The 26,457-nt window shown below is 39.6% G+C and overlaps 1 protein-coding gene across 3 annotated transcripts in view; it reads left to right on the top strand.

The window, feature by feature from the left end:
* Positions 1-26,457, top strand: part of gas7a (growth arrest-specific 7a) — a 42,200-nt gene that overhangs the window by 553 nt on the left and 15,190 nt on the right. The window contains exons 2-7 of one of the 3 annotated variants that reach the window (XM_023279656.3): positions 4,146-4,269; positions 9,304-9,381; positions 13,100-13,185; positions 15,675-15,737; positions 21,488-21,577; positions 23,261-23,376. In XM_023279656.3, the coding sequence (XP_023135424.2) occupies positions 4,146-4,269; positions 9,304-9,381; positions 13,100-13,185; positions 15,675-15,737; positions 21,488-21,577; positions 23,261-23,376 (557 nt within the window). Of the gene's footprint in view, positions 1-4,145; positions 4,270-9,303; positions 9,382-13,099; positions 13,186-14,280; positions 14,583-15,004; positions 15,738-21,487; positions 21,578-23,260; positions 23,377-26,457 lie in introns of those variants that run through there. The other 2 variants (XM_023279658.3, XM_035952576.2) reach the window with 2 other exon arrangements.

The following is a 26,457-nucleotide window of genomic DNA, read 5'->3' as shown; positions in this document are numbered from 1 at the left end:
ACTTCTTTTTTTAATCAAATATTTCCAAAACTAAACCTGTATGTCTAGCACAGCAAATATCAGGATCCCAGCCTGCAGAACAGACAGAGTACTAGAACTAGTATGAGCATAGATGTTTAGTACCTTTAGTATTATAGGTACTAAACAGCAGCATTGATGTTTTAAGCATGTTGATGTTAGCATTTAGCTCTAAGCATTTCTGTACCTGTTTATAGCACTTACATCGCTTTAGACTCTCAGTCTAGTTAAATTTACACTGGATTGATGTTTTCATTTCAAAATATCTCCGCTTTTGTTCATAAAATGGTGCCTCTTCTGTCACGACTGCAGCTCTAAGTATTTTAGTTTCTGCTGCAGCTCTTTCTCTTCATCTTGCTTGCAGGAACAAAAACCAACCTGCCAGTAGGCTGACTAATGCAGTGCTATATGCTCATTTAGCCTTTGCGAGAATAGAGGGCTCATTGCTTTTTCCATGCCCTCTACTTCCTCTTCTTCTTCTTCTCTTTTTTTTTCCTAAATCAGCATCCTGTGTGGAGTGATTGTACATTCCTCTCCCAGGCTTTCTCTTGTTTGTTATAATTGCTGCTGTTTGAAACTCTCAGCCGCTGCCTCGGGGCACAGAAACAAACCATGTGAAAAACTGTGCTTTTAGCTTTTGTCTGAGCTGTCATAAATTACACACTGGCGCTTTTCCCTTTTGATAATTTAAGATTGTTTAAACACTGCATTGAGACGATGAGCCCAGAATAGATTTATGATTATTCTAACTTATTTATGATGAGATGTCCTAATTTTTTGCTTATTTCCTGCCATATATTCTTGGGGGGGGGGCTTTCCACAATTCACAGCTGCTTGCAGTAAGTTTTGTGATCCCTTTATAAAATGAATGTTAGAAATTATAGAACCTTGTGAGTAAAAAATGTAAACATGAGCTCATATCCTTTGCACAATATAAGAAGGTTGAGGTTCTTTAATCTTGTTTTCCAGGTGGAGAGGGATCTGAATGCCTTCTTTTTTTCGTTCTTTTTTCCCGTCAGACCTCATCAGTGAGCAGAAGCTCAGGAAAGCGGCGAGAGGTCTGACACAGCCTGTCTTGTTAGTTTCTTCCTATTAGGAGAAAACTGAGCTAACACGAGTGGAGTAGAGATCCTGCTTTCAGGGTTACTTTGAGAGCAGCACCTTAGAGGATTGTGGGATTTGGCAGAGATATCTTACAGATCTGTGAGTGTGTGTTTTTGAAGAGTTTCCATAAAAGCTCGGATACTATTTGGCTGCACTTCTCCCTGCGAGGCAGAGGATGTGTGAAATCACTGCGAAAAGTAAATCAGTGGTTGATAAGAATCGCATGATAAGGGTTTATCAGTAAACTCTGGGACCTTTCGGGAACAATGGAGGAATTCTTTGATTCTGCTCTTGTGTGATCGTGCTTTCTAATGCATTCAAATCTTAATCTTTTCACCTGCAAATTTATTTAATACATTTCAGAGATTTATAACATGACCAGTGAGAACTTGGACAGGGATGAAGAAAGTTGTTTGACATCATATAACAAGCAAAATGTGCGTCGACGTGGATGCATTTGCTGTATCTGTTATTAAAATATACAGCTCTATATGCAGCTCTGATGAAGGTCGTATTGAAGCAATTCTGAAAGATAATGTCGTAATTTTACAGCAAGGGCTTTATAGATAAAAAAGATAGCAGTGAACATCACCTCTCCTTTGGCAAGAAGAGCAGCCAGCCATATCATATGAAATACAGTGAGGAGTGCCATAGACATCAGTGGTAATAAAGCTCAAGGCAGAGTGGTAGACAGACTCCAGACATTTAAGAGCAGAAGAGGATGCAGCTTATAAATCACTGTAATCCAAGACTGACATGAAAACTGCCTCAACAATCCCTCTCCTATAGAATATGGAAAAAATGCTTGTATTTCTGTGAAAACGTGATTGTGTGAAATTTAAATGCTAATTTCACATCAGTCCAAATGCAGAGATATTTGTATTCTGTGACTCTCGATCTCAAAACTGCATGTTATTAAAATGGATGCAGTGTTGTACTTCATTTCTGCTGTATTACATTTGGTGGAGTTGCAGGAGAGAGTCTCTGGAGCAGCTTCAGTAACATCAGTCTCTCTGAGTCATTGTCGTAAAGCTGTCATTTATTGTCTAATATCGATTAGGCATGAAACAAAATGCAAGTTTTGTCTAATCTTTCCCTGTCCTGATCATAGAGACAATGGGACTTATTGTAATTCAAAATTCTCCCAAACATCTCTGATCCATTGACTCCATATTAATTTGGTCTGTTACTGGCTGAATCTGGGAATGTTTTTGCAGCTGGAAATTTAAGATATGATAGCCAAGTACTTACGTGGTTTACTGTGGCTATATTTTATATTTTAATATCCATCTTTATCTAAAGGTTTATTGAAATCAGGAAATTTTTTTTTTATCTTGCGATCATGTATTTGGAGTGGGAATAGGTCCCTTAAATTACCCTCTATCTAATCTGCATTAGACATATGATTTTGCTATATACTATTCATGTATTCGATGAGTTTAGACCCTATTGAGCATGCTCAATGGGCTCAGAGTTACAGAAATGTGTAGAACATCTGGGTAACTGATGAGCAAAGCTTGGACAATTCTTCATTGTTTGCATCTCATACCACAGTATCCAGCTGGCCTGATTCCTCCTTTGCTACTCTCATAATTACATCAGCCGCTGGAAGGTTTGAACGTACACATATAAAGTACAATTTCTGGATGGTTGCTGGAGTTATGTCTTGGACAACCACTAGATGTTGCCTAGCATTAAAAATCAAAATGGTTCATCATAATCTGCTGTGCAAACACCCTCTGGGGTCGTTTTTTTTACAGGAGGACAGCCTCTACATCACATGGGTCAGTATTAAGCCAGGAGAGGATGTCACTTATCTTGTCTGTGCAGCAAACATCCCCTCGCTGTGAATCCAGCAGCTAAAATACTGCAGGAAGCCTCGGCCAGAGCTATCTGCTGCTCTCACAGCAAAACTTGAGTCAGGAGATAGAAAGAGCCAGCGAGTCCCTTTAATGTTACACATCAATCGACTCCGTCCTCCCACTCTGTCCCGTTACCCATGCGAGCAGAGGAACATGATACGACTCCTTTATCATTCCGGTAATAATCTCCCCCATTTATATATCTGTCCGATGGCGTCCACCCACCTTCCCTCAGATGTCTGATTGGAGAGCACCGTCCTGAAGTTCAGCAGTCCCTTTGTCAGATGCAGATCTGAGCAAGCCACGCACCGACGCATCTGAAAATGAACAGCCAGCCAGCGATCCCTGCAGATTAAAAACGACTTTTCCCTTGTAAAGTGCACTGCAGTAATTTCTGGGCCTCTGTCCTCAGAGCTGCAACCTGAATAAAATGGCTTCATGATGTTGGAGGCTCCTGGGGATTGCTGATAAGGTGCAGCGAGCATTTGTCATTATTTATCCATTTAATGGATCATATTTCTCTATATGAATAACACCATTATTTAGCAAGTGGGAACTGCTGAAAAGCAAAATGGGAAATTGATGATAATAACATTAGTTATAGCAGAGGCTGTCATGACTCCTCCATTTACATTATTTACATTTACAGTCCATGCAAGCTTGTGAAAATGTTGAAACTCGACATAAACTTTAACGAAGCCCATTCTAGACTTTTTTTACGCAGCGTTCCCTTACTCAGGGTAAATCCAGCTATCCATTTTCACAGCCGTCAGGATCCCCAACGGTTAATGGCCTCATTATTACACCAAACTATAGGAACTATTTCTTCCTCATTTATGGACCCAGCTGCACGCGTTCTGGATTCATCAGCTAATTTAAAGTTTCTCCTGATAAGAACAGATTGTTGTCATTTACCTCTTCAAATAGGAAACCAAGATCGCTGTGCAACTTAGTGGAAATTTAATAGACAAACCTCTTAATTACCAATGTTGCGTAACTAAGTATCAGGAAATAAAAAGGTCAAACACAACAACAGCACTGACTTCACAGGCAGTTGTGTTTCCCAAAAGGTTTAACAGCCCAGTTTAAAAAATGATTGTTATATTTTTGATGCAGAAACACGAGGAAACATGTGTTTATGTGGTGATGTGTTTATGACAGAAACCAGCAGTTGTGAGTTGTGCTGCAACCAGTGAGGAGACTGACGGTCGGCCTCTTCCCCCGGGATGGAAGAGCTACACGTCACCTGAGGGCCTGAGGTACTACGTCAACTGCTCCAGCAAAGGTGAGAGCCACGCCTGAAACCAAACAGCAACACTAGCATGTCAGCTCACACTGGTTTTATTTCAGAGAATGGAAATGATGTTCAACTCATAGCTGAATCAAAGGTTTCTTTTGGCTCTCCGATCTGTAACTAAACTTGACTCATACAGCTGTAACTGTAGAGCTCCTGAAGGGTCATAGAGGGATTTTATGGTCTCTCACAAAAATGTTTTGTCCCCTCAGATTAACGGACAGTTTACTTATTTCAATCTGAAGTATTTCTCTCTAACCCCCTGAATTCCAAGCAACTTTAAAAGGCACACTATCTTTTTTAAAACTGCCATAATTAGACTATATTACAGAGCCAGAAGAATAGCCAGGTTTTCAGATTCCAAGTTTAAAGAAAGAAGTGACATTTCATTAAAATCACTTTATGCTACATGTCTCAGTTAAAAAATCAACAAAAAGAAACAAAAAGATTGGACATAAACTGAGAACAGCTTTGCGTGGTTTTCTTTTTTTCTCCAGTCAATGTTGAGAGTCCTCAGATTTATCTGCTGCCGCTGTATATAAAACTGTATATACAGTAGTTCAAGCTGCAGCAGCTACAACAGTAACATGCTGCTGACACACTGATGATTCACTATTAATAATCTAATGATGTCATTTCTATTAATATATCAGCCAGAGGGATCATACTTTATCTACAATTTCCATATTTGTGCTTTTATTGATATTTTTATGTTGCAGCTTTAGAAACTCTGCTTAATTAAAGAATCTGAATACCTCTGTCACCGCTGCTAATCATTATATAGACTATTAACTGTGGATATTAAGATAGTTTTATCTGTATGTCACACACAACAGAATCAATCAGTAGCCAATAAGAAATGGTTGTCCCTCAATCCTAAATGACCCTGAACACAGCTATTGCTCCTTAGTTCCCTGCACTGAAAATCCATTTACGGTAAACAATCTGTATTCTTCACCATTGAGATTCAGTTTAGACATCACAACATTCAGCTTTCACTAGCTCAACACTGTGAACTATGAGGACTCATTATCATTCCTCGCAATCGTTGTGTCTCAGCAGTCCGTTCATGTGGAGACAGGCCTGCAGATTCGATCCACTTTAATCTGATTATCTTAAACGTGCGGCACTTCAGGCCCAGCAGCGCAGCCAGTATCTCTGTGGATTCAGAGATGGAGGGATGCTCCTGTTGTTTGTCTTCTGCTGTAATACGCTGCTCCCTAACATGAAGCTGAAGAGCCACATTAATACTGAGGCTCCAAGGCAGCGACCTTTCACAAGCATCTGCTTTAGTGTGTGTGGGTTTTATACCTCATTTGGGAAGGAATCCAGGTGGATAGGACCGGATCCCACAGGACAAACTGAGGCTGCATCAACAACTCTGGCAACGATTGCACTTTGGATCACAAACATGCACACACGCATACACACACACACGAGCACACACACACGAGCAGAAAAAAAATTCACCCAAAAGCTATTTTTATATTCAGAAGCCATATGCTGCAGCAGTCGCTTCTTATTTTGTTAGTTTGTTGTTGTTTCATGTCTGAATATGCAGCTTCAAAAAGCTGCCGCTGAGTGTGTGTTTGTCGCGTTGCAGAGATGCCAGTGTGCATTACAGTGTTTATTAGAAAGCTGTTCGTTGTTCTCAGTCTGTGTCATTTAATGGAAGAGGTGCACAGAGGAGGATCAGTTGAAATCTTTCCACTTAATCCCTTTGGAGCTGCAAATATGACTGTGGGATTTCGAGTGATGAGAGAGATTTACTGGGAGGAACCGAGCCACGAAAAACTGTTATTGTGTATGATGGCTTTGGTTATAATATGGAAGAAGAAAGAGGCGAACAAGAAGACAATTGACCATCAGCTTGAAGTAATCTTATAAAACTACCTCCCTACAAAAAAACGCAAACCCTCCAAAACAACTTATATTCACATTAAAATTAAAAGCAAAATCCTTCAGCGCCCAGAGTAATAGTTGTTGATAGGATCAGACTGGTTTCTCTTGCTTTGTCTTCCATTGGGATACTACTTCATTTGTTTATTTGTTCTATGCTTTCATTTTAGAGTACAACGAGACATTACCATGCATAATTTCAAATAGAAAACTGGAAAAACTGGGGTGTTCTAAAACTTTTGACTGGTAGTGTATATATCTATATAGTAACTTGCTTGAGACTTTAGTGTGCAGCCTGTTCATTTTAACATTCAAGCTCATCCATTACATTAAATTAGGTTCTGAATTACTGGAGGCAGCTGTCTCAGTCAATAAATGCTTCCTAAGGCTCCATTCTTGAGGCTCCTCTGTTCAACATCAGCATGCTCAAACTAGGTCATATTGTAGAAAACAACAAAATATCTTAGAATATTCAGTCAGAGGCCATACAGATTTACAAAAGCAATGAATCAATGATTATTGCAATGATTAAAAGTCCATTTCCAACTTCAGTTGCGAATATTGAAGACTGCATCATGGACTCAATTCTGCATTTTAACGTCTACTGTATCTACTATATTTATCTGTTGCTTAGTTTGGGCTTCAAACATCAGCAACAAGTTGTGTTTAAGATGACCCAATAAATAAAAATAACAGCTTATGGCTGTATTTATTAGCATTTAGCGACTCTTAATTAAAATATGCACATCACAGTAACAGGCAATCTTGACTTTCAGCTTTCTATCTACACATTTGGACATTTGCTGCTGATTTTGTGCCACCACAGTAACAGACAGCACTGCCAAATATTTCTGCTGATCCACGCTACAGTTTTTTCTTGTAGAAGAAGCAGCTTGATTGCACATAAGGACCCACTGAGTAACACCAATTCACCCACAGCTATGATGGCGTAAAGGACTTCTCGCTCTGCTAAGTGGAATGATTCTTCATAAACTGTGTGTGATAGACGGCTAAACCACGGGAAGCAATTTGGAAATTGTCCAGAAAGTAATTTTTTCCCCTCCCAAACGGTTTATATACATAGATAAGGAAAATCTGAAGTTTTTATTTTTAGGAAATTAATTTAACAGATGTTCCACCTACATCCTGTTGACCTTTTCTGCTGTCATTTTTCTAATGTCTGTCAAAAATCACTGTTAATTTATTTTAGTTTTTATTTTTGCTGCTTTGCTTCCTGTGCTGAGATGGGGGTTATAAAAATAGAAAAATCTTTGTAACAAAACAAGATACCAGAACATGCACAAACTGAGAGGGTTCAGTGGAACAAAAATATCCACAGTTTGTATTGATGTTGGACATGTTTACAAAATTTTGCAAATATAACAGTGAAAATCTGGCAGAAGGTGCCACAAAAAGTATGTTTAAAAAAACAACTGTCAAGAGGAGTTGTCACACCTGTAATTTTTGTTCAGATCAAACTGAAAAGTCCAGATCAAGGGTCCTTTGTCATGTTTTCATGCAGTACCAAACATTTGATGGTTCCACCTTCTCAGATGTAAAGATGTGCTCATTTCCTTTAAATGACTTACATTTTAATGTACTTCTAACAATTAAGAGATTGGGACTGTTGGTCAGACAAAACAAGAACTCTGAAAGTGTCACTTTATGCAAACAATAAATCAAATAATGGAGAGAACAACCAACAGAAGAACGCATCACACTTCATGGCATGACTCATAATAATAATCTGTTGAGATAATTATAACCACAAGAAAAGCACTCGGAGAGCGCAGTACTCTGCCAAGGAAATCTGAAATCTTGAAAAAATGTGTGCCAGAAATCACGGCAACATAGAATGTGGCCATTTAATATAGATGTACCCACAAACAAAATGACCTTGCGCTTAACACAGGCATGTGTTATACATGTGTATGTGTTATGTACGGATACTGAATTGCGTGACCTAAATATGTAGGAACTCAGAAACACCTTCACAATTTAATCAATTGTTCCTTGTATCATTTCTGACGGATAAGTCCCGATAAGTCCACAGCAGTGGATTTGTAGTAGGTTACAATCATGTGATCGTCAGCAGGCAGCTGGCGTAGTGTTCATTTGTTGTCATAGTTACAGTGACTCTGTGCTGCTATCTCGCAGTGATACAGAAATCTTAAACAAATCCGTGAATCCGAACTACAAAGAGACTTTATTGTCATTGTTCAGAAGTACAACAAAATTTGTCTGAATTTCGTTGTACTTCTGAACAATGACAATAAAGTCTCTTTGTAGTTCGGATCCACGGATTTGTTTAAGATTTCTGTATCACTGCGAGATAGCAGTGATACAGAAAGCCATATCACTGCCAAAATCTAATCAAGTGTTTCTTGTGTCATTTCTGACCTTCCCTGAAAATTTCATCCAAATCTGTTATTCTGTTTTTGAGTAATGTTGCACACAGACAGACAGACAGACGGACAAATGTACGCCGATTGTCACATAACTCCGCCATTCCTTGGCAGAGTAATAACAGAAGGAATAGAATAGAATAGAATAGAATAGAATAGAATAGAATAGAATAGAATTATTTAATCCCTAAGGGTAAATTCAGTTGCTACAGCAGAGAGAGTAAAGTTCCCACCACTATAAATACAGATAAATGAACAAAAATATGCAGTAACTAAAATGAAACAATAAGAAAAATATGAAATGCACAATCAGTGTAATGTACACTCTAAGTAAAAATGTCCTGTATGAAATAAGAATGTACATATGTTAGTGTTTTTTTTTAGGTTTTAAGTGCTTTTACTTTTAGTATTAGTCCATTTTATCAGTTGAACTGGCAGACTTTCACTTGTAATTGAGTACTTTAACGGTGCGGTGTAAGTATTTAACGATCTTTATACATTCTACGTTAATGAAGCTGCAAAATAGTGTGCAGAGGACAACTGGTCATCACAGCATGTGGTACAAACTACAACATGCTGTAGTGTACAAAACCTGCCAGTACAGGTATATTTGTTACAACAGTCTCACTATCAGATTTGGAAATTTCAGCATGATGTTGTGAATCTTTGCCACATTTTGTTTTTTCCACTGTCATCCTTCCTGTTGTTTATGTCGTTCCAGAGACAACATGGCGACATCCCTCCTCGTCAGCTGAGGCCCCACAGAGACCGCTGGCACGACAGAGCTCCTCGCCATATGGTAAAACTGGGCCTTTATATTCCCAGCCATCCATTTTTGGACACAGTTTCTGAAGACACAAACATGCAGACAACAAAACAACAGCAGAAGCAGTGAAAAAAGAGGCTGAGGGAATGAGAAAAGGAGTTGTATAGAGGTTTGAGTGGTTAGAATGACAAAGACAGAGTAAAAGGGAAATTGGCAGAGAGCTGATAATCAGTGTAATTTCAGTATTCAGAGAGTAAATTGCTTCTTTCTGGAAGATTGTTTCCATTCGGAGCTACAGGTTAATTTTTTTTAACATTTATCCAGTCAGACAGATTAAGCCTTTTGGCAATCATTCATCATCAGGACTAATCTGCTTTTTATGCTAAGACCAGATTCCTTCAGCTGAATTTGACACAATACTAATCACACTATATTTCCAAGGGACTTAGTAACATTCCCCCAAAAGGTTCTTACAAAACCTTTGGCAAATCCCTTGTAATACATTTCTCTGCTGCATTATCGTGGGGCTCAGTTAGCACTACTGGAGGAAATCCTACACTTTCTTAATGAGTGGCTGATTATGTTTCGTTGCTGCCAGCATCCTCACTAACAACATCTTAGCAGATAGCAGATGGTTTTCTTCTTCCTGCTGGCGTGTGGCCCAAACACACTTAGAGAAAGAACAAGCGGGGAGGCTGTCAGCTGCTGTGGAGTTTGTCAGCATTTAACCAGACAAGTGTGATCCTCCTCAGAGAGAGAGAAATTTAATGAAGGCCAGGGTTAGGTATGAGCTGCCCGGACCTCAGCTTCAAGCTCTGGACCGGAATCTTGGGATCTGACCAGCTGGTTTAGACAGAAAGAAAGATAAAATGATCCCACGAGTGAAATGCTGAACACCAAACCACAGATACATAAACATGCAACTCCTGAGGGAAACATCTGGCTCTTTAGTGCTAAATGCTCCACTGTGTTCACCAGCTAGTGTCTAACTGTGTCCGGCAGCTGTTTGCTGCAGTGCAGGTTGTATACAGTGTTCATTTCAACAACAAAAAATGACAGATTTTTCAAAACTAAATGACAGAAAACAAAAAAAATCAAAGGAATTAAACTTATTTGCTTCATGAAACTCTCTAATCCGTTCTTTAGGCTACAGCAAGCACTTGGTTAGTTTAATTTAACTCAGCATAAAGCTCACAAATTAACATTCTGTATCTCATTTGTTTAATCCGCACCAAAATCTTCTAGTACCACCTATGGTGATAAATCTGATGTCATTTTATTTTTAGCTGTTTGCTTTTTTAATCTACTTTAAATTTTCTTTTCCACCATTTGGAATTTATTTATTTTTTAGATTTTTTTTTTTTATTTTGTGTTTGAGTTGCATGAAAATTGTCATACAAATTAAGCATCATTACAGTTATTGTTACTGATAACAGTATCCCAGGCTTTTCTTGTTCCTGTCACATTTTTCCTCACTGTAGGCTCATTTTTTACTGTGGTGAAAAATTCTGCACTTCTAGGGAAACAACACAACCATGGTTCAAAGTAGAGAGAACTCAGAAATGTCTTTTGTGCCGTAGGACAGTTATAGTGCCATAAATCATAACAAGAGAAAAAAAGAAAAGAAAATTTAATTTGATTGATTATTTGTTTTACAGGATTTAAAAAGAATGGAATCAATGTGTACAACTTTTTCCCCAGTGCCCACAAGTGGTACCAATACTGTGAGAAAAACAGTGTCTCTACTCACTAAAGATAGTTTATTATTTACATATTTGTTTTCACACTTATCTCCTCTCTGCTCTGTATAAACACTACCTACAATTCAGCCAAAAAGTCTGTGAATTTTTGTCCTGTGACTGTTGTTCACACCTGAGTCAGTTACGGCTTCTCGGTTCTACTTGTTACTTATTTTTATTTTTATTTTTTTTTATACAAAATGTAGTGCATTGAACTGAGAAGCACAGAATATAAAAATTATGATGAAATATAATTAATTAATGAATTAGGAAATGTGAAAATCAGATTATTCTTTCTGTTTTTACAATTTGTGATCTGATAAATCGTGTAATTTTGGTGTTTTTAAAAATAATAACCTGTTTTTCAAACCTGCTAGTGGGCACATTGATATTGCAGTTTAAAATGGTTCTAAGGATGATATTATAAACCACACAGCAGAGACTCTTTTTAATTATTGTTGCTCCCAGCTACGAAATTGTGCAACGTATATGTTGTTTTTTCGAGCATGTTTCTCGCAGATTAAACAAACAAGATAAAATGATTAAGCTTCAGTGGTGCTGATAGGAGGATTCTGGCTGTTTATACATTTCTAGTCTTTGTGTTAAGCTCCGCTAATCTGCTACTGGTCATATCAAAGTCAGTCTTTTCTGTAAAGGCTGAGAAGCTCAAAGCAAACTCATTAGTCCAGAAATCCTCATAGGTTTCCGATTAAGATCTCTTTTGTTGCATACGTGATCAGCTGCACCTGTCAATATCCCATCCCACTGGTCACTGACTGAGGTTAACACAGGTCGGGGTTTTTTATTGTCCCTTTAAGCAAAGCGACCATCACCTCTATTTCTGGTGTGGCCTCTGCGTCCTGGAGACGGCCTGCTCCTACCGGCGTCCTCGGCTGTGTCGTGTGGCCTCAGGGGTCGCACTCTGCCGGCCTCACGTGTTTACCTTCAGCTGGAGATGGGCCGATTTGATATGCAACGAGCGGACAGCTCATGAATCACAGGCCATGAAGAACCATTATGGGCCTGAAGGATGAAACCATTGAGGTTACTACAGAGCTGTGAACCCCCGAGGGCCGAGCACATTAATAACGTTCCTCAATTTGCGTTTGTACGTGAATCTCAGGGGAGGATGTACACTGTAGATATAGAAATGAGAACAATGTAATGCTAAAACTGCCCAGTCTGTCCTCTAATAGACTGTAATTTTAACAAAAGCTGAAAGAACTAGTCATTAAAATGTGTGTATTTTTACTTTGTGGGGTCCTCATTAGCTTCTGTCTAATCTTCCTCATGTACACACTTTAAAACACGCACAAATAAGACATGAATGAAACCGTTAAAGCAGGATCCAAGCAAACAAAAGCAAAAAAAGGGGGGTTATCTTTACATACTTTAGATGTATTTTCTCCAATTAAAGAGAAGTGATCTTGTTAGATGCAATTGGTTACTAAAATGGCTGAACTGAAAGTCTGGTTAGTCTTTAATTCATGGCTGTCCATTGCATATGCTTCATTTTAAACCTTTCTACCTGTTTGTTTTTAGTTGCTACATTTTCATGCTATTTGTTAGATAGTTGATTGTTTTTGCTTAAATTAACAGATTTTACCAGTTAACAGCGTATCTTGTGCTGTTCGTAGTGTCTGTGCTTAATTTTAACTGGAAGTATCATGTATCATACTGAATGTTTTGAGAATTCATGCCTTGTTTCATGGATTTTCAGTGGTTTGTTATCGAAAGTGAAGGTGAAGGTGGTAAATCTTGTGCATAATATTCTGGTTTTATTGGTAAAGTTCTGTTTCAAGATTTAGCATGTTTTGTAACGACTACATTTTTGCTTGCCTGTTTTCTTGTTGTCTTCTTGTGTTTTTTCTACAAGGAAAGTTTTTGCAGGGTGATTTTAATGTGGATTGCTCGCTTTGCCATCTGCTCGTTTTTGGCAAGTTGTTGCTCAAAAAAGACTCCAGGTGTTGCTTTCACCAGTAAAGTGTGGTTCTTTATCTATTTTTCTTCAGCCAATGGAAGCAGCAGTATTGCAAAAGCCAGTCAGCCCACAGAGACCGCTGACGTCTCTCTGAGGAAACCTGCGACGTACAAACAGGTAAGTTGAAGGAGGCTACTGAGCACACTATGCAGTGATGTTTAGCTGCTAAAGTATGGCACTTTATGGCTTTACTGGGGAAACTGATCAGTTAATCAATCAGCTGATCAACCAGGTCTCTAAAATAAGGTGGAAATCAGCCCAGCCGCAGGAGAGGCTAACAATGACCAGAGCCTCCTCTCTGCTTGGATTTTGTGAATCTACGGTAATGTCACCTGGCTTCTTTTTTGCTAGTTAGCTAATAATTCCCAAAGCAGTTGGACGTCTTTGCCACTTGAGTGTAAATGGGTCATTCCATCTGCAGTCATCACATTTTTAGAAAAAATCCTGTAAACAGTCTCTGATTTTCCTTAAGTTTTATACCATAAAATATGTATTTTTTAAATTTTATTTCTGAACTATTAGATTTATATATCAAATACTTTGCCAAGTGCCAATTTAAAAATTTCCTGTCAAACCACTTTCAGCACATTTTTCGCGCATTGAAATTTGGAACTACTGAAGATAAAAGCCTGAAATTTTCGCCTTTATTTCTGTCATTACTTTGATTCACAAGCTATCACAAAAAGTCCAATCCATGATCCCACATGAACAGAGAAATTAATCATGCGGAAGTCAGCTTTGGAAAAAAACATGCTGAAAGTGGGACGGAAAATTTTTAACATAATTTTTAATTTCCATATTTTATAGTTACAAGCAAATCAGAGATGTCAGTCAGAAGGACCCTGATGATCTGAGATGGAATAACCCATATTTAAGTCATCTTGGGACACACAAATCTTCTGGTTAGGACAGATCGGATATATATGTAAGCAAAAATTCCCACATTTCAGGCACTCAGATTTGAAGAAGTGCTGCTTTTCTCCATTTTAAATTGTGAATCTCTTTGGCATGCCAATCTGCAATGTCACTTTGGAATCTGAGAACTTGGAATAGATTTTTCACAATATTTTTTGAACGGCAACTTGAAGAAATAGTTGATAGCTAAAGCTGTTTTCACCCACGACAGTCTTCTTGTTCTGGGTGGTTTACTGTAAAATCATCAAAGCCGCAATTCCTCCGGCACAAGAAACACTTTCAGTTCGCAGTATTTGCATGAAATGAGCGAAAGCAGGGCCGCTCCCGCTGCTCCGATGAACCCGGGCCAACATCGACTGCATGCCAACCCACGTGGTTAATTACGAGTCAGATGAGGGCATACGGTGTCATGATCACACAGGAGAGCATAGATGGACAGACAGTTGGGCCATATGGGCGGCTGAGATTTGGACTCCACATGTCAGAGTTTGTCAGGAAGGAGGCCAGCCAGCACAGCCACCGGGGCCACCGGTAACGCGACCTGCACTGGGGATCGTGGCGGTTCGGAGCTTCCCGCCGCCATGTTTTGTACGGCGAAGGTGAGAACATGGTGCTTTTGATGGTGGTGGTGGTGTTGGACCAGCACAGGTGGATGCTGTGAGAAGGTGTGCAGTGATCACGTGTGCTGCTCTGCTTGTGTTTGATGCCTGGAGGGCGAAGCGTTGTCATGTGAAAAAGATGATAACGATGTAGGCGATGCTGCTGCATGCTCGACCGCAAACAGATATTTCAGCTGAATCTGCCTCCTCAGTGCACCTTTTTAACCCTTAAATGTGCATGAAGCTCAAGCCTAAACACACAAACGCTGCCTCCAACACACAATCTCAGAGGCTGCGTCCAATTGGCTGCCTGTTTTCCCTCCTGCTCGCTCTCTCCTCCCAAGTTCTAATTAGGCTTTTAAAGATGATCATTTTGCCATTTCCATCAAACCAACCCCCATCACCGCCACCTACGCCACTGCTGCTCCCTCCTCCTTCCCTGTGTGGCTCTCTGGGGAGGGAGGTGTGTCAAGGAGCATGTAAATAAACCCCCCTCTTCCTCTTCCTCCTCTATATTTTCTCACTGTGTTTTAATTCTCTTTTTCTTCGTGCTGTTTTTCCCTGGCATCTCCTCTTCGAGTATCTAAATCAGGCTGAGTTCTTCCTCATTTTTCTGTCTGTATATGTCTGCATGAACACCTCTGGGTGAGGAAGGTGAGGCAGGGGTAAAGGTGAGGTGGTGCTGGGAGGCGATGAGGGGGGTGTAGCCTTCTCCTGGCAGCCTCCACAACCTTAAAACTCGCATGGCAGCAGCTTAACCGGAGGCAAGGCTTCGTCACGCTCCCTCAGCCGCCACAGACCCCCCCCCTGCAGACCCCCTTCCTCACCTCCTCCTCTTCCTCACCCCTACCTTCCCACCGCTCTACACACTCCCCCTTTTCCCTCCCCACTCCTGCAACGCGACTCCTCTCCACTCGCTCCGAAGCTTTGTGAGACTGAAGGCAGCCTCGGTGCGTGGAGGGAAAACAGAGAGAGAGGAGAGAGCGAGGCTTTCCCAGAATAGAGAAGCAGGAGGAGGTGAGAGGGATGATGATGGAAGCCAGCTTCGATACCGAGGAGAGTTTTGACGATCCCTCCTGTCTCGCCCCGCAGCCCCCCGGCTCCGTATCACCGGCCAAGAGGCAGATCAAGGAGGTCAAGGAGACCAAGATCACTGTGAGTATCCAGGAACTTAATCCTCCTCTTCTTCTCCCTCTTCATTCTCCTCTTTATGCACCAGAAATAAGTTAAATTCTCTTCTTTTCTTCTTTTTTCTACCATCTGTTGACATTGTCTTTAGGCTCACAGCCCAAATCATAATGCATTATGGGTCCTCGTGGAGTAGCGCGGGGGGTTTCACGCATAGTGGAAATAATATTAGTCTGAATGAAGAAGCCATCCAGGAGCCTTTCTGTCTCACTGACTTGAGCAGTCCCAATCTCTATTATTGATTTAATGCCTGCTAAAGATAAATTTATGCTTTGGAGACGCTCAAATGTGAAAATTCCACCTTTTCAAAGTGGCTGAAAAAGTAAGGATCTGATCTCGTAGCCTGCAAACTGCTGTCGGTATTTTTAGGATCATCTCTCTGTCAGATAAGGTGTTAGTGATCTCTGAGTGCTTCTGTCACCCAGTTGCTTCTCCTCCTTCTCGTCTTCAAAGGGCTCCACATCTAATCTGCAGGGCAACGCAGGTCACTCAGGAGCTCAGAGGAGAATTTATGCTACAAACTCAACAGATGGAGAAATAAGATGTTGTCCTCTGTGAAGTATACAGTAGCTTTGTCTCAAGATGCATAGACAGTAGCTGTGGTTATGTAATCTCTTAGTCCATAATGATGGCTGTGGGAGGAGGGGGGAGGTGGCGGTGAGGGTGAGGCGAACGTGTGGTGATGATGTGAAAGCAGACAGAGGTGGTTTTGTGTCTCTCCGGGGCTGATTTTGTGCTCGGTGAGCTCGCTGACCTGCTGCAGCCACGGGAGCCATCAGTCTGGCTATTGTGAAAAACCCCACCAGACCTACGAGAGATGCAGCAAGTCCAGTTTCCATGGTGACAAAGGCAATAGCACTGATTAATGGGTGTTGAAATGGAAAACGCTGTCATAGGAGAAAAGGGGGCTGAGCCATTCAGATATTCACTAAAGACATAGTGTTTGAAGAAGGAAGATTATTTCCTCCTCTTCCTCTGTGGGGCCTTTTTCAAAGGCTTTCAACCCTCCTAGATCTTTTGTTGACCCCGAGCACTTTGGCTTCACTGAATTCTCATGTAGAGCTGAGGAATGTTTGTGTTTTAACCCTTGGAAATTGGATTACAGAGAAGTCCTGATATCTGGAAAAATGTCATCAACAAATAAAACATGCAGATATTCCTGCTGCAGCTGGAAAAAAACACAGGTGATAACAACTGAAGCCATGACGTCGGCTCTCAGAGGTGTCTTTTTGTTCACCACGGTGCTCCACACGTTACACAACCCCTCCACAGTTGTCATGGAGACGCACACATCCATGACTGTTGGCAAAATGGACCCCTCGCAGGACGCCGAGGCTTCACACATCAGATAGCAGAGGCAGCCGCCGTGCAACCTTGTTTTCACCTTCAGCCGTGTGTGACTGATCAGACCGAATTCATGCATTTCTGCGTCTCAGTTTTTAATCAAATGCTGATTCGCATGTGGTTCGACTTGTTGCTATGCTGCGTGTGCTCAGCGGAGTGTCTTTTGGCTCCGTTGGCGGGACTCAGATGGGAGGTTTTGATTGGCCAGTGGAGAAAAAGGCAATAGTGGGAACAGAGAGGAAGTCTGAGATTGTTTTGTTATTGGAAGGTGTGTGTGTGGAGGGGAGAAGCTGGGTCTTTTCTTTTACAGCAAAAGTAATTTGTCGCTTAGCAACAGTGGCAGAGCATCCTACAGCCTCATCTGCTGAAATGTGCTGCTTAGAAATGGATGTTAGCGAGAGAGAGGAAGCATCTCAGTTGTTTGCTCGACTGCCAAACCATTATATTTGTCCCACGGGACATTTGCTCGAGTGTGCCATGTGTGTGTTTTTTTCCCCTCTATTCAGCAAAATAAATATATAAACATAAAAATATGTAATGAAATAAGCATCAATACAAAAACCCCTCACGCGGGTGAATGTTTCTGACTGCTGAGTGAGGACAAAATGTCCCAGCTCACTCCTCAAATCTGCACCGCTATATGTTGCTATGATTTGTGCTAAATTCAAACATTTAAACTCACTGCAGCATCCAGAGTCCAAAGGCTAGACTTCAAACATCCCTCAGAAAGGCCTCCAATCCCTCAGAGGGATTTATAACACGCTGTGTCATAAAGGTAATCTGTATTAATATTTTATTCCCAGCCCCGGAGTACCTCACTAAGCAGCCATCGAGGAGAAGTAAGTTAGCCAGACAGGCCTCCTTTAGATGAATGGTCTCATTTTGTCTGGGATGTGAGAGGCAGATAAATAACAGTCATGATAGATGTGGAGCCAGTGTAATGGAAAATCTGGTGACCATGACAATCAGTATGATCTCTGAGGCAGAAAATGAACAAAGTGACTGGTCGGCACGCAGAGTAAATCACACTGCTGCTCCTTTAGATTGCAATGTGTTACTGAGAGTTAATGTGTCTCTGCTGTTTATGCACGTTGTTTCATGTTGTATCTGTTTGCTATCGCTGGCAATTAGCCATATTAGTATTTCCTCTAGATTTTAGCGTTTATATAACAGAGTAAAAGAGTATTAGTCATCTGTTTTTGAAGTTGTTTATTGGAAGCTGTGCAGATGAAGTGTTGCGGTGGGAGAGCAGAGAATGAAGAGGTCAGCGGTCGAGAGTGTTCACTGGAACTTTCACTGGTGATGTTTAAAGCTGCACAAGGTAAGAATTTTATGTAAAGATGCACTCGTCGGAGAGAAACTCGTCCTCCAGACGAAGATGCTGTGCACATATTTTTTAGAATGAAGCAAAGATGTCAGTGCAGGAAGAAAAGGGCTGCTGGAATTGCAGAATATGTCTATTACACTGCTTTTTGGCCCTCTAGTCTCCCGGTCAAACCACAAAAACTCCACAAAACTACATTTTTTTACAACTAAACTGCTTTCACAAATACGTTTTGAAGGAAATGTATTATCTGCCAGATTATATTTTCTTATAATGTATCACAAAAACATCAACATAAACATATCTTGGCCATGGAATTTATTGCTTCTCTGCTGCTCCTTGTCAGCCAACTAATCATATATTAGATGTGGTGGAGATGCACCAAACATGTCAGAAAGGAAGAGTTGTATTTTAACCCCAACCATGACATTATTCCCAAGTCTAGCCAAGTAATTTTGGTGGCCTACCTTAAACAAGTGTATAACAACATGAATTGTTGTAAACCCAACCAGTAAGTGAGTTCTGACTAATTTGTTACCTTAGTGTAACATATAGCAGCTACTGGCTATATGGATCCCTTAGGAACAGGAGGAGACCAAAAACAGAGCTGAAAGAGGACAACTGTTAGACTTATAGAATTAAGAATTATCAACTGAAGCTGTAGCTACTTTCAACTTTACAGTATTTTATAAAACTTTACAGCTCAAGTTAGGCTTGAATTGGAGGCTAGCTCATGACCATATTGCAGCATTTCGGCTTTAATGCGCCAGAAGTTTCCTTCACTAGTTGGTAGAGACTGAAAATGGAGCTAAGGGAGGACAAATATTGAACAGTGATTTTCTGGGCAAAAATAAACAATGTTGCTCCATATCTGCTGAATGTTGACAGGCAACTGTTGGCTAAAACATTAGCTGTGTTAACTTATTTTATTATTTAGAAGTAAAAATGTAATTTGTGTGGTGTCACAAAGTTATAGTGCCGTGATAGTGATTTTCTTTGATTATTTATTTTACAAAAATTGACCAAAAAAATGTATATGTAACATATTTTCTTAGTGACAAATTTCACCAATTGTAGAAAAAAAGATAATTCCACATACTTTACATTGTTTATTACTTGTGTTTTCTCATTTCTTTCCATACTTGCATCCTATTTCCTTTGTGTAAACAGTGCATGCAAGCTTATCTGAAAAATCGCAGAATTTTTGTGATGCTATTGTTGGTCACTGCTAAGTCACAAATGTCTTTACATTTGCACTGAGAAGCACAGAATTTTTGTTTTTTACAGAATCTTGTATAAACTTTTTATATGTGGTAATTATTTACAAGACTCTCGTAGAATAAATTGATTTGATAAAAATCACAATTTTAAGCTTAAATTTGGTTCATTTTTACAGTGGAACCATACATTGCACATGAGTAGTTCAAAATTCATCAGAGAGCTGAAAAAGCTTTACAGTTACTGGCTCTGATAAATGAGATAATTTTTTTTTTTTTTTTTTTTTTTTTAGAATATAGATAACATAAAATTTAAACCAGCCACTGGATTAAAGAGAATAAATGGCACCCCAAAAAGCTTTTTCAGGCTTATATCTGTTTTCTTCCTTGTTTCATGTATTTAATGTGAAACTGTTGTTTTCAAAGGTGTTATATATGCAGAATAACCTTTACTTGTTTATTAAACTGATGTGGCTTTGCATCGTTCACCTGTATTGGCTGTACACCAAACTGTCCACACATCCTGCCCATAGACAGTTCGGCTCATCAGCATCGTATCTTTCCCCTGAAGCATTACTCACCAGCTGGGATGGTAAAGCAGGACACCCTCATTGTGTTGTTTAAATGCTTTAGATGCTCTCTGCCCGGACTTTGTTTGAAATGTGCGCGTGGATAGAAAGAAGCAGTGGAGTTGAGCCAGCTGGTAGATGTTGCATGTTTTTCTTCTGTCTGTGTGACAGCAGTACAGTGGTGAACTCAAGCCGTAAACACTGTGAGTCAGTGTGTTTTTGTGTGTTTGCGGATGAAGCATCCTGTCTGGATGCCCGCGCAGTTTGCAGCAGCGGTTGACATGGCACAGAGGGTCGCTGGCAGTGCCAGGAGGGAGGGCTCGCAGATGGTGAACATTACATAATTGTAGCCCCAAGAGTAATTGAAGACGCTGTGGACCGTGGAGTCTGTATTCAGGCTTAGTGCTGGGTGTGTTCACATATTCTCAAGTGTGTGAAGTTCATTTGTTCAGTTTGAGGGATGTAGAGGAAAAGGTTTCTCTTTATTTTCTGTCGGAGAGTGTTCTCTCTCTCTTTGCCCTGAAGCCTCCTGGGTCACCTTCTGCATTCACATGTTTACTCATGTCTGACCTTTTTCCCTCTTGTCGGCATGATCCAGATGAAGCTGAGACCTTTAACCTCACTCACTTTAACATTCTGTTCCTTCACAGCAAACAGGGAAAGTTTCCATTACACTACACACTTAATTTAATGTCCGAAGAATCATTTAAAGATATTTATCATGTGAAATAGTGCTGTTATAAGCTTAAACATTTAGACATAATGTTTAAGCTGGATGTTTTGAGGATGTTGTCAAGGCCACAGATTATGTTCCATGAAAATATATGAAGAACTCTCTAAACCAATATTTAAAAAATTGTAAAAAATAATTTCAAGATGTTATCGAGGCCTAAAAGTAACAGATTTTTCTAAAAATATAACTGTCCAGTAATATGATTTGAAAACTAAGGTAGAACATTTTGCTTGCAGCATTCTGAGGATGTTTTGGGGATGTGGTTTAGGTAACACTCTGTAGAACATTTCCACAGTGTTACATGGTGTTGCATGGTAACAAAGGAAGTACATTCTCAATGCAACGTTCAGGAAAGAGAGAATTCTACCTTTATGAAGAACATTCGCTGAACTAAAAACAGACTTTCTGGCTGAAAACATTACCAGAACCTTGCAGAACTTGTTTTTAGAACACAGAGTTTGGCTCACAGCTTTGTTAGCAGCTCAATTTTAGTTATAATTACTTTGTGTTCCTTCTCATTCCTGCTTCAGATCAACTGTGTGACTTTCCCTCTGCCTGGAGAAGGTCCGGAGCAGCAGCTCCTCAAACCAGACGAATGGAGCTACTGCGATTACTTCTGGGTGAGTTTCTCTAAATCACACCCACAGCAGTCCTTTATGTGGAGTCCTGACAACAAAAACGTGTGTTCCAGCTGTTTAGGGTTGACATGTCCTGACATGAAACATGAAGAGTTGATGTTTATCAATTTGTGGGCTAAATGTATGGAAAACTCTGGATCTCAAAATGAGCACAGCTGTAAAACAATTTAAGAAAATTTCCAAAAATAGGCCAAGTAGAAAATGATAATGTGAAACAGTGAAGGTGTCCTTGGGGTTACTTAAGGGGTGTATAAGGATAAGGTTTCATGCAAATAGGAAACAGTAAGATGTGAGACATGTAGCGGGTTGTAGTTAATGAGTTAAATTCATCGTACATATTTTCAGACGTTATTTTCATGTTTTGAGCTTCTTTTTATTTTGTGTGATTTATTTTTGCCAATATTGTGGCATGTCTGAAATGCATCTATAAATAAAAATAATAAAACCAACACAAATGTTACTGTTCTTATAAAGAAAAGATAGATCTGAAGAATCCATGTTTAAGATTCTATGACAAAAAACAGCCATTATCAGTTTTATCAACATTCATGCATTTTTTTTAGTTTTTTAAAAGGCGAAAAACTGTGAAAATGGCCATGTCAGCATCGTACAGCTTCATTAAATGTCCATTTTTATCTGAGCAACAGTCGAAACCCCCCCCAAATATCAACTGAAAACAAAGAAAAACCAAGAAAACAAGTGAAAAACAATATTTGAAAACCTGAAAAATTCAGATGTTTTGGTGTTTTTCCTGGAAACTGAGTCATAATAGTTGTAGATCAATTTTGTTTTGATGAGATAATTTTTTGATCTATTATTGTAACTCTAAAATAGTGTTAGATCATGAACAAAACTTAAAATGTTTTGTTGCAAATGTAATATAAATGTCACTTAATCATTTTTATGACCTAAACAATAAAGTAACTTTCAAATAATGAACCAATGATTTTCCAGTTCCAGACGAGTCCCTTCAATCGCTTTTGTTTACCTTCAGAGCAAATGTTTGCTAATCAAAACGCTTACATGGAACAGACAGAAAACGGTCAATATACTGATCGAGCACAGATGCTATTGTTGGTTTTTATGTTGGAGTCTGAGGATTGCAGCTGATCGAACAGCTTCTCAGCAAACACGATGATCCTCCTGTTTTTACGTCTCCCCAGTGGCTCCTGTAATTCCCATACATTTGCAGTCTGAATCTGATTTGTATTGAAAAGCCCTTCAGTCTGTGTAATTGACTGAAATCTGATCCCCGTTTCTTCCTCCTCTGCTCCTGTTTGGCTCCCTGTTTGCTTCCCGTCATGTCATGTTGTGATGTTTTGTCGTGTTCGTCCACCGACCTGCTGCTCCAACCCGATGTGCGACACAAATCTGGCACTTCTGCCCCACGTTTGCTGTCACCGCCGAGGCAGAGTGCCGCACGTCGCCCAACTCTGTCTGACATTCATGTGCTCAGAAACATACACATCCAGCCATGAGTGATTGACGCACACACACCAACGCATGCCCTCCTTGACATGCAAGTGTGAGTCACGCATTCATGCATACAGCCAGTGACTCACGCTCACAAATCCCTACATGCACTCAGATGTAAACAACTAGGAGGTGTTACTGGATGTTCTGTCTGTTCTACCGTGTGACTGATGGCGTTCTCCTCCTCCTCAGACCGACAAGAAAGACCCTCAGGGCACCACGTCGCTGCCCGGCTTCGAGGTTCTCCTGCAGAAGCAGCTGAAGGGCAAACAGATGCAGAAAGAGATGTCTGAGTTTATCCATGAGAGGTAAACGCAGCTTGCTATCTGAGGGTTTAATTAATTCAGACACAGAGCTGCTCTGATAGCAGAAACATTTTAAATGCACTGTGAAAAAAATCCTTGAAAAAACAGTGAAAACCTGGCAGCAATGGTGCAAAAGTTTTGGCTCGTGTGTATATCTAGAAAATAATTTTATTTTGTCACATTTAAATACATTTAAAAATGGTGTAAATTTACAGTCAATCATTGTAAAAGAAAAATAAATATTTTTTTTTAAAAATACAGATTTTTGATGTGGATATTATTTACAATTATAATAAACCTATATAACAGTAAACATGTAAAATCATACTTTTTCCTGTAAATTTTACTAGATATTATGTGTAGTTTAACAAAATATTTCAAATACAGACAAATATCTGTAAAATAACTATATTTCTGGTTAATTAAATACAGTAAAAAAAACAGTCAAACATTGTAAAAGAACAAATTAAAATTTGTAAAATTGCGGATTTTTGATGGGAATGTCATGTTTGGTGTTTTTTTTGGCATGTATGTAACAATTTTTTCTGTGATTTTTACCGCTTATCTGTAAATCAACAAAAGGGAAGCAAAGATCTGTAAAGTAATAATTAATTGTTCAAGATTACAGTTATAAACTGTTAACAAATACTTTATACAGAGTGCATGAGTCAGAAAATCATGTCTTTTCAAAATAGGAACTAGTTTGTGACTCTTTAAGGAAAAGGCTGGTGATATTCTATATTTCTCTTACTGTCAGTATATCCTGTCCTACTAACAAAGCCTGATTTATCTTCTTCCTTTCTGCCATTGAGCTCCGTTGTTGCTAAAAACAGATCAATGAGCCCCATTAGTGACACGTTCCTTTGGTACCATGAAGATACAAACAGCGTCCTGCTGCAGGAACAACCTGATCTCTCTCACAACTTGTCACACACAGACTCTTTGTTCGGAGACTCAGTTGGTTTTTATAGGTTTTTATAGACCTTAAAAAATAGGAGACTGCAGCCAGTTGTTTTCTGCTTTTGTTGTCACCAACAACAAATCAAATAGTAGATGTGTAGATGAATTTTTTTTAACTAAATGTTAACCAGATTCATTGTATCCTTAAAATGAATTTAGTTATTGAATGCTTGAAACTTTATAACTAAAAATGAGCGACAGCAGTTTGGTATAATCTGCTTTTGAATTCAACACGCTTGCATTGTTTATCCTTGCGAGAAAAATCAATTAATGCACTTAATCTGTGTATAGATTAGAGTTGTTATCTCAATTAATTCTTATCTGTATTTCCAAATCTGTGTTATTTTGTCTTTGTGTTGGACCTGCAGAAACTCTTTCAGAACTTTCTTTATTTTGGGTGAGAAAAGAAAACATATTTACTTAAAATCTAAATCAAAAAAAAAAACTAAAGTGTGCATTGTAGTTTCTTAAAAATGTGGAAATAATCAGAAGGTTTAAGCACTGTAAAAAGCAAAGAGTATATCTGTGTTCAAGTCTCAGGCAAAACCTTGCTTACCGTGGTTCGGATCGTTATTCTGAACAAAGAGGAGCATCAAATCTTAGCATCAAATCATGACTGGACTGAAAGTTTCTCAGGATGGAGCTCCGAAACACAAATCTGGATGAAAAGCACAAAGTGAGCAAAGAAGATGGATACATAAAGCTTTTTCCGCTTCGAGACTGAAAATAAGTAAAGACTCCAATCACCAAAAGTTCTCTGTTTGGTGGAGTGTCATAGGACGATTATTGTTTCTCAACCACTTCTCAGGAGGCAAAACAAGGACACACAGTTGGATGGGCTGAGACAGAGCATCATTTCACAGAGGATGATGGAGAAAAGTCCTAAATACTGAATTCCTGTTAGACATTAGCGACAGCAACAGAAGGGAGGATGGAGGGAGAATGATACAACCATGGATCAAACCCACAGTTAAACAAAGGAATATTCAAGTCTGAGGGGGGCTTGGACACGAACAGGGGAAAAGTTCATTCTTTCAAAACTTTCTCCACCCGCTGGTTTACATCTACAAAAGATTCATCCTGCAGCTGGATAATGAGCCCAAAAACAGCTCTGAACACCAAACATATATAGCTTTCCTCCTTGTTTGTTCTGCTTTATTTCATGGCCAGGCAATTTGGAAAATATATATAAATCCAGTATTATGACTGTTTATGTAATTCATGCACAACAAAGCGGAGCCGAGCTCAGTAAAATAGAATAAAGTCAAAGTCACAATAAAACAGTTGAAAGCATTATGATCGGCATTACAAAATACCTTAACAAGTTAAGATATTAGAGTTAATACTCTATAGTGTTACTCATGGTGCAATTTTCACTGAGTAATTTACATATTAAGCATTAAAACCTTAAACGTTTTCCTGCATATAATATATATTAAGACTGAGATCCCACAGTGTTATTAATTAAAGCCATCAAACTCTAGATGGTGTATTTAAAATGTCTTCAAACGAACTGCAATGAAAAACCCCTATATGGCATAGAGTCCAATGGCCTCAGATTTGCTTGAACCCTGCAATTAACAACCTATAGATCCCAGCAAAGCAACTTCAGAATCAGATGGGGATGCCAAAAGCCCCACGAATAACTTCTACATCCGATCTCACGCCTGTCTTTATAATTAGCTCTACCTTTTCCAACAAAAGCTCTTTTTGCCTCCTGCTCAGAGTCGTGGGAAGTTAATGAAGATTCTGCACATAGTATTCTCACTCGTTTGACTCGAGAGGCAACAAGATTTTCATTCAGCGCTGACCTTTTCTGCCGCCGGGTTGCTCGGTGCCCGCGAGAATCCCAACATTAAGTCAAAGAATGGGCTTCGTGACCTTCTTCAAGGTGACAGATTTACTCAGGTGTGGATGGTAAATGTGAAGCCGACGAAAGAAGTGAATGTCACAAAGGGCACAAATAAGGCTTCCTCTGGTTGAACGTCCCTGAGGGGAAATGTGAGCACACCTCGTTTTCAGAGCGGGAAACAGCCGCTGTGTAAAATACAGCTGGAGCACAGCGGGGTTATTGATGTAAATGGGTAAGAGCTCCACGTGTCGTTTGGATTTTTAGCCATTGCA

Source organism: Amphiprion ocellaris, chromosome 19 (assembly GCF_022539595.1).
Source record: "Amphiprion ocellaris isolate individual 3 ecotype Okinawa chromosome 19, ASM2253959v1, whole genome shotgun sequence".
NCBI classification, from domain to species: Eukaryota; Metazoa; Chordata; class Actinopteri; family Pomacentridae; genus Amphiprion; species Amphiprion ocellaris.
Note: the sequence above shows the minus strand (reverse complement) of the source record. Positions and strands in the feature narration are given on the sequence as shown.